Source organism: Acomys minous (genome assembly GCF_964271855.1).
Source record: "Acomys minous genome assembly, chromosome: 3".
NCBI classification, from domain to species: domain Eukaryota; kingdom Metazoa; phylum Chordata; class Mammalia; order Rodentia; family Muridae; genus Acomys; species Acomys minous.
In genome coordinates this window covers 132,382,680-132,399,455 of record NC_140485.1, presented here as the reverse complement: position 1 = coordinate 132,399,455, position 16,776 = coordinate 132,382,680, and the positions used below count along the sequence as shown (strand labels likewise).

The following is a 16,776-nucleotide window of genomic DNA, read 5'->3' as shown; positions in this document are numbered from 1 at the left end:
TCAAGTAAACAGCTGTTTAAATTGGACAAAGGATATGAATAAGTGGACTATTATTTTCTGGGAAACATTTGGGATCATAAGCGCAGAAAAAAAGGGAGTGGGAGGGACTGAGAACCAGTCTGCATTCTGAATGGGGGTTTTGTTCCAGCCTTGCCTTTAATTCCATCAAACGAGAAAGCGTGCTCTTCTGATTGAGAAAAGGCTGCAACAATTTATACCTAGAGGAACCAACCAATCCTACACAAGACACTGCCCCATTGCCACTCAACAGCCACTCTCTCTCTTCCCACCCTCGTCATTTTCCAGAGGCATCATTTGAGTGCAGAATGGACTCCCTGGTCCATCTCTTATTTCATCTTTCTCATTTTACAGAGCTGATGATGAGGCTGAATTCAATGTCACAGGACACTCAAGTAGACATGCATGCTGAAGAAGACACACTGACACCTTCAGGACTCGGACGTCAGACGGAATAGACGTTCTTTTCTCCCGGATCACCATACTCTGCTTTAATCCATTCATTCTCCCTGTCCCCTGTCACCACGTCAGCCTCTCACACCATCTTCCTTCTAAGTCAAAGATCTTGTTCCGAACCCCCAAGAACTGGGACAATCTGCAAAGCAGCATCATGGAAGCACACTACCCAGCTTTAGGGACGACCAACACTGGCTCTCCTCTTACATGAGAATCCATCCTTGATCATCTGAGTGGCATGGCTGTAGTAGCATCTTCCTTCACCCTCCCCTGGAAGACGTTCCTAGACTCACTTTTCCCAAACCATTTTCTTCCATTTTCTCAAGAACTAACCCCAATGGTGCCTCCATCCCACTGCCCTATAAGCCCACTCCTGATGGGGCAGGCAGTCACCAATCCTCACCATCCTTGGTCTCAGTTTCTCACTTTGCTCTCTGTATCTCATTTGTCTTTTGAAGATGCTGGAGTGAGATGGGCTCTATGCCAATCTCATTTCCCAGGCCCGCCCCTCCTCTCTGGCTTAATTTCCCTGTGTCCCACAGTTCAGTCTTTGGGACCCACTTACTTTGCTGCATTGGTGATCTCATTCATCCCCCATCTTTTGTGAACTCAACCTTACGTCAAGTGTAGACCCACTTTCAAGCTCCTGGACAGCTCCACCTGAAAAGTCTCAATGCTTGTCACACACAGGGTAGATTTTCCTCCTGAGAGAGCTTCTCTACGTTCACTGTTGACGATTACAGCTTATAAATGCTCAGGCTCAGATAAGCACCTGTGGCTCCTTTCTTCCTCACAGACTCCTCATCCAGCCTATGAGTAGAAGCCCGTCAACTCTACCCAGGATGCATCCAGGATATGACCATCCCTCCAGTGACCTCTGCCACAGCCCTCCTCGGAACTGCCAGAGCTCCTCACCTCTGACTTGAGTTGATGTCGAAAGCTCTTCACTGCCCTGGCTGCCAAGGGTCTTGGACCACTTTGGATCTCTCCTTCACTCGAACAGCCAATGAAGCTTGTCCCTCCAACTTCTGCCAGAGTTCTAGCTGTCACAGGGACTCATGTGGCTTCTCATCCCCTTACCTCTCAAAATATGCCCCTCAGTTCCTTCCTCCTTCTGCTCCAGTGATAATTGCCAGCTCCCTGTTTATAGAAGTCCTGGTGCTATCAGGACTGAAGTTGCTGGGGTCTCTGCCTAGAGCACTGTCCCATCCTCATGGACAACAACTTCCTTCCCCACTTTGAGTGCTGCCCAAATGATCGCTCCATGAAGCATCCTTAGACACCCCATACCACCATCACAACTCTGCTATCTACACTGCATGCTCCCCTTTGTCTACACTTCTGCCATCTTCCAAAATTAACCAAACTATAGAATTCACCCCTTTCCTATCTTCTTTATAAACTGTAAGCAGCAAAGGGGTAGGCCATCTGTATCTCAAGCACTCAGCTCAGAACCTGACCAACAAAAGTAGCAAAGAAATGGAGGAATATATAGCTACCATTTCAAATCATACTAAGGCCCACTACAGCAAAAAGGTTTTCAAGTAATCCCCAAATACAAGGATTATTAATGCATAGGTTTGGCTTTTATTTTATTAATGATTCAATGTTCAATAAATATATCATAATCACCTATTAGGTCCTAAGTACTGTTCTAGAAACATAACATTAAAGAAAAGAAATAAAAAATGTTCCATTGTAAAACTTTCATTTTACTAGGTTCCATGGTTTTATAAACAATTAAACACATAACCCACGCACATAGAAGGCATGTTATTCAATCTTTCATATTCATGCAAAGTGGACATCATCCATGAATATGCTCACTCCATCAAGGCAAGTTCATCTCTGACAGGTCCAAGGTAAGTTATGGGAATCAAGAAATAATTATGGGGGGTTACAGGCTGCTTCTAGGGCTAAAAAAATCAGAGACATTGTCATTGTTTTTTGGTCTTTCAAGGCTCAACCTACTTGATAAAATCTTCTTTAGTATATAGTTCCTCCCACCAAAGTCTGTCCCATGTTGCTCCTGATGTAAGGGATGTGAATAATTAGGGAGGGGGATTTGAACCAGACCACCATTATGTGTGCAACTTCTGGAACTCTGGATCCCCAGTTAACCACCCTTGTTTCTGGGAGACCCTTAAACACAGCTTTATACCCTCTGAGGACTTACATCTGCCATTTCTTCAAAAGCTGGTAGCTAGGAAGGAGCCAGCCACACGACACAAGCTCCCATGGGAGATTTTTCTGTGACATGGGCAAAACCCAGGCTCTGAGAAGACTGTGGGGGGAAAAAAAACCTAAGGGAAAAGCTACAATTGTTCAACATGAAAATGCTTTCCAAAGAAAAATTCATGAGAAAATATGGTTGCATCTGTTCACGAGTTTTTTTTTTAAAGTGTGCATCGCACCAGTGATCCCCAACAATCACAGGCTTATGTTCCACAGGTGACTGAGCGAGCGATCCCTCACTAATCCTGATTAATGGACTCATTCAAAGATGGAAGAATCAAGCCCGAGCCAAGCTCCACAGCTCAGAAGGCAGTGCTTGAAGGGGAGGCATTTCCTGCTGAGCACTGGAGACCTTAGACAGCCAGTTCACACATCAGGGAGCATTTTCAGGTACATGTTCAGCTCAGTGAGGCAAGCGCTCCTCCCTGGCCTCTCCACAGGCTACTGCTCTCAGAATTGGCAACACCCCTGCAGATGTCTCTCTAGAACCACAAGCTTGTGCATGCTCCTCTCCTCCCCCGCCCTTCTCTCTTTCTCAGAAAATTTACCTCTCCCCATGGAAACAATAAGACTCACTTGTAATTCATCATCTTTGGAACACCCTAAAAGGGCAAAACAGAAATAATGCTAACAGGTCATGTCAGAATATCAGACACACACATTTTTGGCGCTGAGGCTGCACTCTATGGCTTAGGGCAGTGATATTTTCTGATGACAGGTGTGCAAAAACTTTATTCATCCCTTGATATCTGAACACTTTTCCCTTAGCAGAGAAGAACTTAGTGTTACATGGGACTGTGTACATTTTGATGTATGGCATGCATTTTTAAGAAATATGCCCACAGTACACACACACACATGTGTAGACACAAGCCCCAAAAGATGGTCCTTATGTGCTTGTGATGGTCAATTGCAACATCATGCAATACTTTTTGAATGACAAAATAGAGTGGAATTCCATGATGACCTCATGAGCACACAGTCAGGAACCGCAATTTCTCAGTGCCTAGCTTATTTGGGAAACTAGTTGTCTATATATTTCTGTTTCCTTATCCAGAAAATGGCCATAGGCGTAGTGGGGAAACATCAGGTATGTTGAGAGGATAATAAACAAATGGTAAACTTCGTCCCCAATGTCACCTTACTATGGGCTCTATAGGTGTGTGTGTGTTTCTTTGTCTATGTTCATGTGTGTGCAGGTGCACGTGCACACTGGTGCATGTGTGTGTGGCAGGTAGAGGAAGACCACAGGATCATTTCTCAGGACCCATTAACCTTGTTCCTCCTGAGGCAAGGTCTCTCTCATAGGCCTAGAGTTCACCACATAAGCTAGGCTGGCCTGCTTTGGGCCCTCAGATCGGCTTGCCTCCGCTCCCCCGAGATGAGATTACAAGTCTGCATATTTTTTTATGCTTACAAAAAATATTTTAATGAGCATATCAGAATGGCAGAAGGAATTGGGAGAGAGGATATATTTTACAGTACAAAATTATTCAGCAGAAATTTAAAAACATCTAATTCATAATTTTGAGTGCCTACTGAAATTACTTCGAATACATGTTAAAGCCCAACAGATTTGTGTTGAACTGAGATGCAGAGTCTGAACCTTACTGAGACTACATCATAAAACATTATATATTCCAAATGAAAATGACGGTGCTTTGCTAGGACCTAAATAACTACCCACAGAGACTTTTCTATTTGACAGTGTTCAGGTATCCCAGGCTGGCCTCAGACTCACTGCGATGCAGTTGAGAATTGCCTTGGACTTGATTCTCCTGCCCCCACCTCCTACATGCTGGGATTGCAGGCACTCACCACCACGCCTGTTTGTGCCGTACTAAGGATGGAATCATATTTTTGGCATGGGCTTTGAACTCAGGTCATTGTGTTTACATGGTAAGCACTTTACAGGCTGAGCTACCTGCCTACCCCTGAATTTTTGATTTAAAAAAAAAAAAGACATAATCTGACCATGATATTTTACATTCAGTTAAACTAAATTTTACATACATTGACTTTGAATTCATATTCAGATATTCACTGAGTGAGAGATCTATTGTTAAATTATTCCTTGAACCTTCAATAGTAAACATGTGAGTTTAGACTCATTTATGTGAATTAAAACATATTTTATGTTCTGCTTGAGCTGTTATTATTTGAGGCTTGCTTTGTTTTAACACTCAGTTGTACTCACTATAGGATTTATTTTTCAATAGGTACTTTTCCTCGCCTGTATATTTTTCTACCTCATTTGAATATTTCTATGCATGAATATATTAAGCCTAAATATGCTGTATGTATGAATATATTAAGCTTAAGTCAGATATGTTCAAGAATTCAAACGTGACCCAAATCTAATTTATTTTAACTTGGAAGTTTGACAAGGGCTGAGAGATTTCAGCAAATATTTTCTTTTTCATTATTGTAATGCATTGTCAAAACAAAATGAAAACAAAGAAAAAAACCAGTCAAACTTAAATTAGGTTTACATAGTGATAAGACAATTATTTTAAAAGTAAAAATAAACTCATGCTGTCAGAACACAAAACACAAATAAAAAGAAACATGTGCTGAATTGACACTTAGATGAGTTTTTAAAGCTAGCTCTTCTTCTAGTTTTACAAAATTTTGGATTATCTTCAGATTTTAGCGTACAGTTTCTTTATATTCTTTAAAGTTGGGTTCAAGATGGATGTAGTGAACACACCTGTAATCCCAGTACTTAACGAGCTGAGGCAGGAGGATTGAAAGTTCAAGGCCAGCCTGGGCAACGTAGCAAGACACTCTCCTCAAGAAGCCAAATATAAGCTAGCAAGATGGCTCCATGGATAAAGGCACTTGCTGCCGATCTGATGATTAGAGTTCAGTCCTAGTAACTCACATGATGAAAGGAGAGAACTAAGTCCCTCCAAACTGTCCTTTGACCTCTACAGACGTGCCATGGAATACCCTTGTCACACATACATACATACATACATACATACATACATACATACATACATACAAAATTTATATTCAAAGCTAATCACAGCAAAAGCACAAAACCAGCAACAGGAGTAACTATCATAGGCTATGAACTCAGAGTTCCAGCTCTTGAGCAGTGGAAGCAGGAGGAACTTGAGTTCAAGGCCAGCCCTGGCTACAAATTAAGCTGGAGCTAGCCTGGGATACAAGATACCCTATCTCAAAAAGTTAAAAAACGACAACAACAACAACAACAACAACACCACACACACACACACACACACACACACACACACACACACACACACACACCCTATGGACTTATGTTGAGATTCACATAGGAAAATGTTCTGGAATTTAACATGTGTCTTTAATGCTAACCTGCCTCCTAACTATGAACCCACTTGTATTCAGCATCACCACACATAAGATGACCACAAGCCAGTGCTATCCGTACAGGAGCCTGTCAGCAGATGTTCCTATTTGTATATGCCACGTCTTCATGTAAAACACAGACGCCCATAACTGCGCTCACTTGCCCCATGCAGGACTGGGCTAGTGGGGTGGACGCTCCTCAGAGGCAAGGATGGTACCAGTTTGGTCCTTCTATATGGAGTACACCTAGTAAGCAATAGTGCTCATTAATCACTGGGAAGTAACAGTGATGTCTGAGTTCTTAATGTGAAGGGAACGCCACAGGAGGCCAGGGTGAAGAGTCTGCATGTTGCTTCCCATCCCCACTTCATCGTCTCAGCAACATTTTCTTGCAAGAAATGACCACATGTAAAGTTTTGAGGTAAGAGGTAAACCACTTTTGAAAAAGCTTTGTCTGTTTATTGTTCCTTGAGTTGTAGTTTGGATCTAAATTGTCTCCAGATCCGGAGGGATGCCTTAGTTGATAAAAATGCTTGATGTGCAAGTGTAAGGACCCGAGTTCAAGTTCCAGCACCCATGAAGAATGGAGACCAGCCAATAATCTCAGCACTGGATGGGGAAAAGGCTGGGCTCAGTGGCCACCCAGTTTAGCCAATCGGTAAGCTGCAGGTTTCATTAAGGACCCTGCCTCTCAAATAATAAGATCAATAGAAGAAGACATCAGATGTTGACCTCTGGTTTCCACACGCATAGCACATGTGAAAGATTGGCCCTAAGGTAAGGTGGTAAATCTTTAAGAGGTTGGAGCATCTCTTAGCGGGAAGTCTCTAAGGCATTGGGAGTATGGGCTTGAAGAGATGTGTGGCTCCTGCCTCTTCCTCTTTTGCCTCTTACTTCGAGTCGAGCCCGTGAGATGAGCAGTTATGGTCCACTGCGTCTGCCCCGCCCCATGATGTGCAACTGACATACTCAAAGCCTCAGGGTGAAATGATTATAAATGAAGGTTGGGTGGAGGTCAAAATAAACTTGTCTTTATAAGTTGACTATTTCAGGAATTTTGATAGTGAGAGAAAGCTAACACACCATGTAGTGTCTGCACGTGCGCACACAACACTTTATGCATTGGATACTCAAGCGTGTCTAATATAAGCCTTATTGCTTTCATCACTTGAAAATATGCAGCTTAGTGGTATTAAAGGCATCCACGCTGTTGTGCCACAGTTGCAAGTATCTGCCTCCGGAGCACCCTTTCTTGTTAAAAATGTCTCCCATGATACATTTTTAAGTTCAGAATATTGCAGCTTCTCCAAATGAACTAGACTGATAATGATGGTTTAGCCACTGTGACCATCATGCCTATGGTACATAGCCCTCCAAGTCATGTCACTACATGCAGGGACAAAGCCAAGGCAGACTCTGAGGCAGCTTACTCTGACTGCATGAGGTCAGAGTCGTGCATTTTATAGGCATGTATTGGACAGTGATGGAGTACTTGGCTTACTCGGTTACCACTCACGTGCCAGCAAAGCTTTTCAATCTGAAGCCTTTGTAACCACCTCAGTGAGACCCCCACCAGTTCTGGGAATCCTTTGTATGTATTTAAGTATCTATTCAGGAAAAGGTGATTTTTTTCCCCAGCCCATATCCCAAAAGTATGGGCAGCAATAAAGGAGAAAAAAATCAAATATGACTCTATGCCATTTGAGGGGAATATTTCTTACAGGTGGGAGAAGAGAAACACTGATGGATAGAACCTAAGCGCATACCTCAGAAAGTATCTCCCCACACCTGAAAGCCTTGAATGAGTTTTCTCAATTCCAACCATTTATCTCCTACCTTCAAATGCCCTGAGGAAAGGAGGCAAACATCTTGATCAAGTCAGACAAAAGATGCGACAAAAAGAAATAGACAAAAACGACCCTACATTTCTCAAAAGTACTTTATCTCATCCAAAACTTAATTTTCCCCCTTATTTATGAGTACAAACATCCTACAAGGAAATGCTGCTGAGCCAGTGATCTAAGATAGGAAACAATTCCTAGACACAGGTTTCACCTTAGGATCCTGTTGCGCTTCTTTCACATTGAGAGTCGACCCGAGCCACTTCAAGAGCAGATGCCTGTCCCATGTCACAGCAAGAGAGCTGCCCACCATTTTATTAGATTTCATGTTTATAAAATAATCACCTAACAAATACATACATTACCATAGAAAAAAAAACTTGACTCCCCTCAAACAAAAGGTACTGCCACCATTTTTATTAAATGTCGCCTTTCTTCGGCAGCCACACTTGTCTCCCTCTTGCTATTATGCTCCTGCTCGATAATAACTAAGTGATAAATGCTGGACTAAGATAACAAGGTCATTTGATTTTCTTAAAAAATTAAATCACAGGGAGTTTGCCTCAAGAATTATTAAACAGCACTCAGGTCTTCCTTCACACATGAAGCAATCTGCTCACCAAGGAGAATGTTGCTAAAAAGAGGTAACTGTTCAGGTTTAGGAAACAGCTCAGTGGGTAAAGTGCTTGATGCCAAGCCACAGTCCATGAGTTCAATTCCCAGAAGCCAGAAGGAGAAAGAGGAAAAGGAGGAGGAGGAGGAAAAGGAGGAGGAGGAGGAGGAGGAGGAGGAGGAGGAGGAGGAGGAGGAGGAGGAGAAGAAGAAGAAGAAGAAGAAGAAGAAGAAGAAGAAGAAGAAGAAGAAGGTTTTACCACCTGAGTCTCTAACTCTTCACCCTCAGTGTGGCCACAAGGGTGGGAGAGATCCCTTGTTCTCCTAATGACTTCAACCTTTCAGGTATGACTCCCCTGAGCCACCATTACACCATCTGCTGTGGAAAGTAAAGAAACAGACATCTACACTTCATCTAGTCTAAGTCTGATGCTTGTCAGTTGCTTTCAATGATCAACCACTTCCTTGAGACTGTGGGTTAGGTGGACTCATTGCCTTTTATATTTCCTCTAACTTATTTCTCATGAAAGCCAATACTGACATTCTCTCTTTTCTATAATTCCCCAGTGGTTAATCCTTAAAATTATATTATTATTATTATTATTATTATTATTATTATTATTATTATTATACAACTAGCATCTGTTATCACTGAGGTGTAAATTCACTGCACATTAGCAGAATTCAAACCAGACTCAGTCAGCCATGGTGACACTGAAGGCACACAGGTTGGCCTATGAAGTCTTCATAGACCACTGTTGGGAGTAACTGGATCCCAGAAATCCAAACACATGAAAGGTAAAGCCCCAAAATCTAGACCAGTCACCCTGAAAGCTACTTAAAACCGAGAGGAGTCACACAGCTTCAAGCCCTTGAGGAACTCAGATATCTATTATAAATGGTTATCTTATTAAACACATCCATTTGTCAAAAGAGATATTTAAGTCCCAAGGATAATATTTGTTTTGTCATGAGAATGCTTATTTTATGAGTATCTGTCACTTTTACTTACGTGAAAGATATCTTTATATTAAAATTTGACTCTTTGGATACCATAAATTTTGTATAATCATTTAATTTTTGTTTTCATTGCATTTCATTGACGTGTGTGTGTGTGTGTGTGTGTGTGTGTGTGTGTGTGTTTGCATGTGCACACATAGCAAGCACCATTACCGGCCGAGTCATCTCACTAGCTACTACATACACAGTGTTGAAAGGCAAGTTGGAGGCTTAAACAAATTAAATTCAGATGGCAGAAAGGTGGGAGTTACCATTCTTCCAGCTGCTCTTTAGATGTGTCAAAGGAAGCACTAATCCTTTACAGTCATCTTTCCAAGTGCTTTGTGGGTTAGAATTGATGACCATGCTCACATCTCGTTTTACATATCCTCACCTCTTAATTTCTACTTACCAAGTCACAAAATAGGACCAGATGATAAGACAAAGAAAAATTCAATTTTACTCATCAAAGCTTAAAAATTCTAACAATATTCCATTGGGACAAATTTAAATGACCCAAAGTATTGATTATGGTTATTAAAAATCTATCATTCAAAATGAAGTCCATTCACACACTGCTACACTGATAGTCATTCTTTTCCCTTCTGGCTTCTTTACTGAAATGTGTCCTTGACTTCCCTCTCTGTGCCCCTTTCTTGTGCCCCTCCCTGCTTTCTTTCGAATTCATATCACATCACTGGTTCCACACAGTGGCTTCCTTGCCATTCCTTGCCCCCCCCCCACACACACACAGAGCCTTGTATCACTTGATGACAGAGTCATACCAGAAAAATGTATCCCTGGGTGAATCTGTCATTAGCCACAACCCAACCCATATAACATACAAACCCACCACCCTTGACGCCTGCCCTCCCTCTAACCCACATAACATACAGACCCATCAATCACTGACAAGGCCTATTGCTAAGCAAAATGTTGTTACATGGCACATGATTGTACATAATTGTATTTTGCTTTTATAATTCTTTTTTCTAAAGGACCAATCAACAAAATATAGTTTGACCCAGAGATTTTGGGCCCTTTGAATTAGCATACAGAAATGTGAGGGTCGCTTTGCTAGGTATTTCATTACCGTGCGTGTCTAATTCTGAGGTTAACAATGGAATAGCTAAACATGAACACAGTATCTTCCTCATCCTGACTTCTGCTCCATTTTCATCTTAAATTGAGGTTATGTTCATGGACCTCCCATCAATGAAGAATATAGTTAGCTCATTCAGGCTGAAGCAGAAAGATGAGTGCAAGGCCTGCCAGGGCTACACAGCAAGATCCTGACTTAGGATGACAACAACAACAGCAAAATGTCATTATAAAATATTGAGAGGGGACTCTACAGCTAAAAACCAAGAAATATATGCTCGATCTCATCGTATATTCAAAGTTCCGCCCTGGAACTAGCATTGCCAGGCTCTCATAAGGCATATGTCTACAGAATAATAAAAACTTAACTGCAGCCAAGAACTGGCTCTCAGGGAGAGGAACATTAAATCTTTTGTGCACTTCATTGTTCTTTTATTTTAATCTCAAAGTATAAAAGCAGGGCAAAAGCAGACAGACATAAAGTTCAAGGAAAAACAGATAGTCACACACAATTCCAGTCCCAAGGTATTTGCATCTGTCTCACAAAGCAATGCTAAAATATCTAGGTGCTCAGTAACACTTTCAGCTCCTTAGATGGCCAAGAAATTCTGCTTGCCCAGTAGAATTATCCTCAAAACCTGTTTTTTTCTGTCAATCTTTTTTTTTTTTCACATACTCTGATCTACCAAAACCACCTAGATAGATGCCCTGAAATAAGATTGGCTCATTACACTACAGTTTCCTATTCCAAGGACAACGTGTTTTTAATGTGGATTTATGCAAATGCATGTAAGATTTCCCAAGGGGAGATGCACATTAACTCAGACTATGTGAGTGACTCTGGAAAAGAAGGCCTTAAACTTCCGCATGCATTATATCATATATCAAATATATAAATATAAATATATATATAATGTGTGTGCGTCATTATATTCTTATATATATGGAAAATATCTTCAGATCTATTGGTGCCCAAGGGGGAAAAGCTTTATTTAATCCCCCATTGATTTGATCTATAAGTCAAAAAAGAGTGTCCACCTCTCCTTTCCTCAGCACAGGCTTCGGCATATGAAATCCACTAGTTGGGGCATGGCAGTGTTGTTTCTATTATAGCTAGAGTCCTTCTCCTTAAATGAGAACAGTCAAGAGTTATAGAAGCAGCACTTGAGAGACCAATAGGAAGAGCAAAGTGTCACTTCAGCTTCTGGATCTTTCTGGAAGATTCCAGGGACGTTGCTTGTATTTGTTCTCCTATTGTGTTTCCCTTTCTCTGAAAGTGCCATGCAGAAAGCAAATTGAGTAAATAATTGGCATTCCACAAATAAACCTATTATTTGCCCTCTAGTGTATAACAATATTTGATGAAGAAATTATTTATGGAAAAAATGCTTTGTAATAGAGGTGTTTTGAATAATCGTCTTAGAAATCAAAAACTCTCCTAGATGCCTAAGCATTAAATACTTTTCCTATGTGACATCTGCATGACAGACACATATGTGCATGTGGTATGTAGTGTATATCTAAGTCTTTTGAGCAAAGAACACTGACCAAAAATAGTATGCCCAAGGTTTTCTTTTTCTGGGTGTTTATTTTTAAAGGCTTTTTCCTAGGTTTCAAGAATAATATAATGGGTTAATATTGGCAATTGACAAATCCTAATGTAGCCTTGTCACTAATCACATAGGACACTATTATGCTTCACACACACACACACACACACAGAGAGAGAGAGAGAGAGAGAGAGAGAGAGAGAGAGAGAGAGAGAGAGAGAGAGAGAGAGAATCTCAGCCGACTACTGAAAAACGATTCACTTCTGAAACAGAAGTGTTTAGCACCCTTACCTGGCACACGCTTTGCCCAGTTAATCATATGAACCAGCTCCCTGTCAGCCAGGTTGGTCAGTAAGCCCATCATTGAAGCTTCACTGAAGGGTCTAGAAGGGTCGTATTCAGAATAGATTAAGGGCGGTTCAGCATCCAACAAGGCGCTGACCATCTGGTCAGCTGTCAAGGACAAGGCAGGGCTATTCTTCTTCGTGTGCTTTATCACGAGAGGGCTTGGCCAAAGGTTGGTGGCCCTCATGTCTCCTGTAGGCCCCATCTCACTTCTGCCTTCCAAGTCGTCTCTCTGACGCTTGTGTTTCAGCATTCGCCCTCCTCGTCGGTCTTTCCGGATCCCTGAAAATGCAGGAGAATAAAGAACAAATTCAATCACTTTTTTCTCCTGAAAATTTCAGTATATACACTGTCTTCAAAGATAATAGCCCTTTGTTTTATTAAAATAAATACTGAGAGCACATGCAAACTTGTAAGTGTTGAATACCTGTGTCTCCAAATGAAAAAGGGAGCAGCATTGACTTGTGGCATTTGTTGATATTTGTGGAGTAAATAATATCATTATAGCAAATTCAAGTCACTTGTCTGATATCAAGATGTGTACAAATTCCCCAAAACTTAATGATGGTGTTTTATGAGCCAGTAGCAGTTGTCTTTAACATACTGCTACTTGTGTGTGTGTGTGTGTTTGTATACATATATGTGTATGTGCCATATGTGTATGCTTATGTATGTGTTTATGTGTATCTGTATATATATCTGTATATGTATTTTATGTGTATATGTGTAAGTGTGTCTCTGTCTATATATGTGTGTATTTGTGTGTATATGTCTGTGTGTGCATATGCGTATGTGTGTGTCCATGTATGTGTACATGTGTCATGTGTGTACATATCTGTGCAATAAATGTTATAAAATAGCACAATTATAATAACCAGTAATTCAAGAAATATTGCTTAATATCAAAGGCTGATTTTCCATTATTGAGACTCTTTAATAGCAAATTGACAGTAGTTTTAGTAATGAAGACGTGAGCATCACGATGGAGTAAGATCTACCAATGACCAAATCCCAACAGGAACATTGATTTAACAACAATTGACACACAAAAGTACCCTCGAAAGAAGCTGAACAGTCATAATGTATAAGCTCAAATGGCAAAGCAACAATAATTCAATTAGAAATGACCAGCAAACTAAAGGAGACACTTCTCAAATGAAGAGATAATGGCCAACGAGTATATGAAAAATATTCTGCATCAGTAATAACCAGACAAATGCAAATCAAATGGAGTGAGAGGTCACCCCATTCCATTTTGCATGACATTTGTCAAAAGTATCAAAAGGGCAAAAAAACAAGAAAAACTGATGGGAAAGTGAAGAAACTCAAAGCTGGCCTGCGCTTGTCTGGTGGTAAGTTATCTTTTTTTTAAGTAGATAGTTTCCTTTTTTAAAGTTAAAGTGTGGAGAGATGGCTCAGCAGTTGAGAACCTTTGTTGCTCTTGCAGAGGACCAAGGCTCAGCTCCGAGACCAACAACGTGGCTCGTGGCCATTTGGAACTCCAGGTCTAGGAGATCCAATACCCTCTTTTGACCTCCATAGTTACAAGGCATGTATGTGATGCATAGATACATACATGCAGACAAAGCATCCATAGGCATAAAATAAATAAATCTTTAAAAATAATTTTTAAATTAAAAATAGAACTACTATTCCAGTCAGCCGTCCCATTCCTGGTCAAATGTCCAAAGAAAACCAAGTTAGATTGTTGAAGGGCATTTGTGTCACTATGTCTATAACAGCACTGCTCATAGTACCCCAAAAAACAAGCAATTGTAAGTATCCACAAACTGAGCAATGAATACAGTGCCCAAGAAGTAGAGATGATGTCAAGTCTCTATAAACTGAAGGGTGAATAAAGGAGATTTGGTACATATGGACCACAGAATACTACTCAGCCATAGGAAGGAGTGATATTCTGTCATATGCAGCAAGCTGGGTGGGGCTGGAAGATGGTATGTCAGATGAACAGCTACTCACATACAATATAAACTGTCACCCCAGACACTGAGAGCAGAATGGCCTTTCCAAGAAACTGGGGAGAGTTAAGTAAAAGAGGCATGGAGTAAGTTTGGCCAAGTTGCATTTTCAGTCACACAGGAGAAATAAACTCCAGTGCTCTGTTGCACAGTGCAGTAGCCAGGTGATGATAACCAACTGTGTATTATAAAGAAGCTAAAAATTATTAATCATCAGTACAGAGAAATGATCAGTCTATGAGGAAACTGGGATGCTTACCCCAATGTGAACATTACACTATTTATTTGTAGGCTCAGTTTTCTTAACTAATATATTTTATTACAAACTTATTAACTGAGAGTACATCACTTATAACCCGACTAACCAAAACAATGGGAGAAGAGGATTAAAGAATACAATAACAAAACCGTAAGGATAGCAGTTCCGAGGAATGATTCTCCTGGCATCATCAGCAGGATTTCTTCTGCTGGAACCTGAAGTAAACAGAACCCAGAATCTCAGCAGGAGCCAGAGCCCCGAAGCCTTCCCTCAAGTGGATCTCTCTAGGAGCATCTCGAAGTGGAGTGATGAACAGCCAAAACTATCCCAAGTCTCCAAAGGCCCCGCCTCTTGTTTTTGGCTCCCTTACATATCTCCTCCCAGAGTCTGTTCACTGTTCAGCTGGCAACAATCAAGCTCCCGCACGAGGTGGTTTGCCTTCTAGTGGATTAACATCACCTGCTCTCTCACAAGACCACTCCCATGCCACACTTGGCATCATAACAAAAACAGGCTTATCTCTCCTTCATTTATTGAAATAGGACATTGTTTTGGAATATATCTACATATATATGTATATGATGTATATGTATGGAAGTGTGTGTGTGTGTGTGTGTGTTTGTGTGTGTGTGCGCGCGCGCGCGTGTGCGCGTGCACGCACGCTCGCAGAGGAATTTTAATTCAGAACATGGCTGCCCTGGCAAGAGATCACATCCAAAGATCTAGGTCTGTGTGATCCAGCTGGAATACAGACAAGACTTTAGTCCCAGGAGACAGAGGCAAGCAGATCTCTTGAGTTTGAGGCCAGCCTGGTATAGAGCAAGTTTTAAGGATAGAAAAGCTTAGATCCAAACATGCTGGTACATGGCCTTAATCTCAGCACCTAGGAGACAGAGGCAAGCAGATCTTTGAGTTCCATTCAGTTCGGTTGAGTCAGCGAGTGAAGAGGCAGTGCGGTGCGGTGTAGTGCAGTGCAGTGGAGTAGAGCTGAGTTAGTGGCAGTTCAAATCACGGAATTCAGGGGCAGTTTTTACCAGGAGAGTTTTTACAGAGAGAAGATGATGAGAAAGCGCGCGAGACACAGGTGAAGACAGAACAGGCTAAAGAATAAGGAGCCAGAAGATTAGAACAGTTTGCTGGAGTTAGTTTGAGGCCAAGCGGAGCAATTCAGTCATAGGCTGAGAAAGAAGATGGATTGAATCAGTCAGCTAGGAGAGGAGTTTCAGTCAGAACAGCTGAGTTGAACCAGCCAGCAAGAGTTCAAGAAGAACTAGAAAGGGTGAGCTTATTCATCCATAAGTCTCAGAGGCTGAAAGAATTCTAGGCCTAGATTAGATTGTTTGGAGGCTACAGGCTTCCAGGACCAGGCCTAAGTTAGCAGACAAAAGCAGTAAGCCTTGGAGACAATTACAACAGGAGAATAAAAGTTATTTTTACCTCTATATGTATGTGCCGGGGGTGTATACAATTTTTCTTACCAGACAACTCTGTGTGTGAGCGTGTCATGTTCCTGTGGGGCCACTCATGTATGTGAGTGTGTGCATGGGTGTGCATGTGCATATGGAGGCCTGAAGTGTACCCAGTCACTCTACCTTGTTTTTCAAGTCAGAGTTTCTCCCTGAATCTGGGCTTACTGATTCGTGTAACCCAGCTGGCAGGCAAAGCCCAGGGACCATCCTGTCTCCACCTCCCCGGTGCTATGATTATGGGTGTGCATAACAGCACCCATCCAGACTTTCCATATTGCTTGGGACCCCAACTTGGCTCCTTGTATTTGTAAAGCAAGCACTTCACTTGCTAAATGAGATCTTCACAGCCCTTCAGCTAAGTTTGGAAGCCTTTGAGATTATTTTTATGCGTTAAAAAAAGCAGCATTTACTAGGAGCTAGAGAGATTGCTCAACTGTTAAGAGCAATTGGATGCTCTTGCAGGGGACCTAAGTTTGGTTTCCAGCACATACCCAGCAGCTCACAACCAACCCTAAATCCAGTTCTGTTGGACATGGAACCCTCTTGTGACCTTTGCAAACACCAGGAACA

The 16,776-nt window shown here is 41.5% G+C and overlaps 1 protein-coding gene across 6 annotated transcripts in view; it reads right to left on the bottom strand.

Annotated features, from left to right (window-relative positions):
* The window catches only part of ESR1 (estrogen receptor 1), a 366,771-nt gene that overhangs the window by 106,985 nt on the left and 243,010 nt on the right, over positions 1-16,776 (bottom strand). For all 6 annotated transcript variants that reach the window (XM_084775860.1, XM_084775859.1, XM_084775858.1 and 3 more), the window contains one exon: positions 12,446-12,781. In XM_084775860.1, coding sequence (XP_084631986.1) covers positions 12,446-12,781 — 336 coding nt within the window. The remainder of the gene's footprint in view (positions 1-12,445; positions 12,782-16,776) is intronic.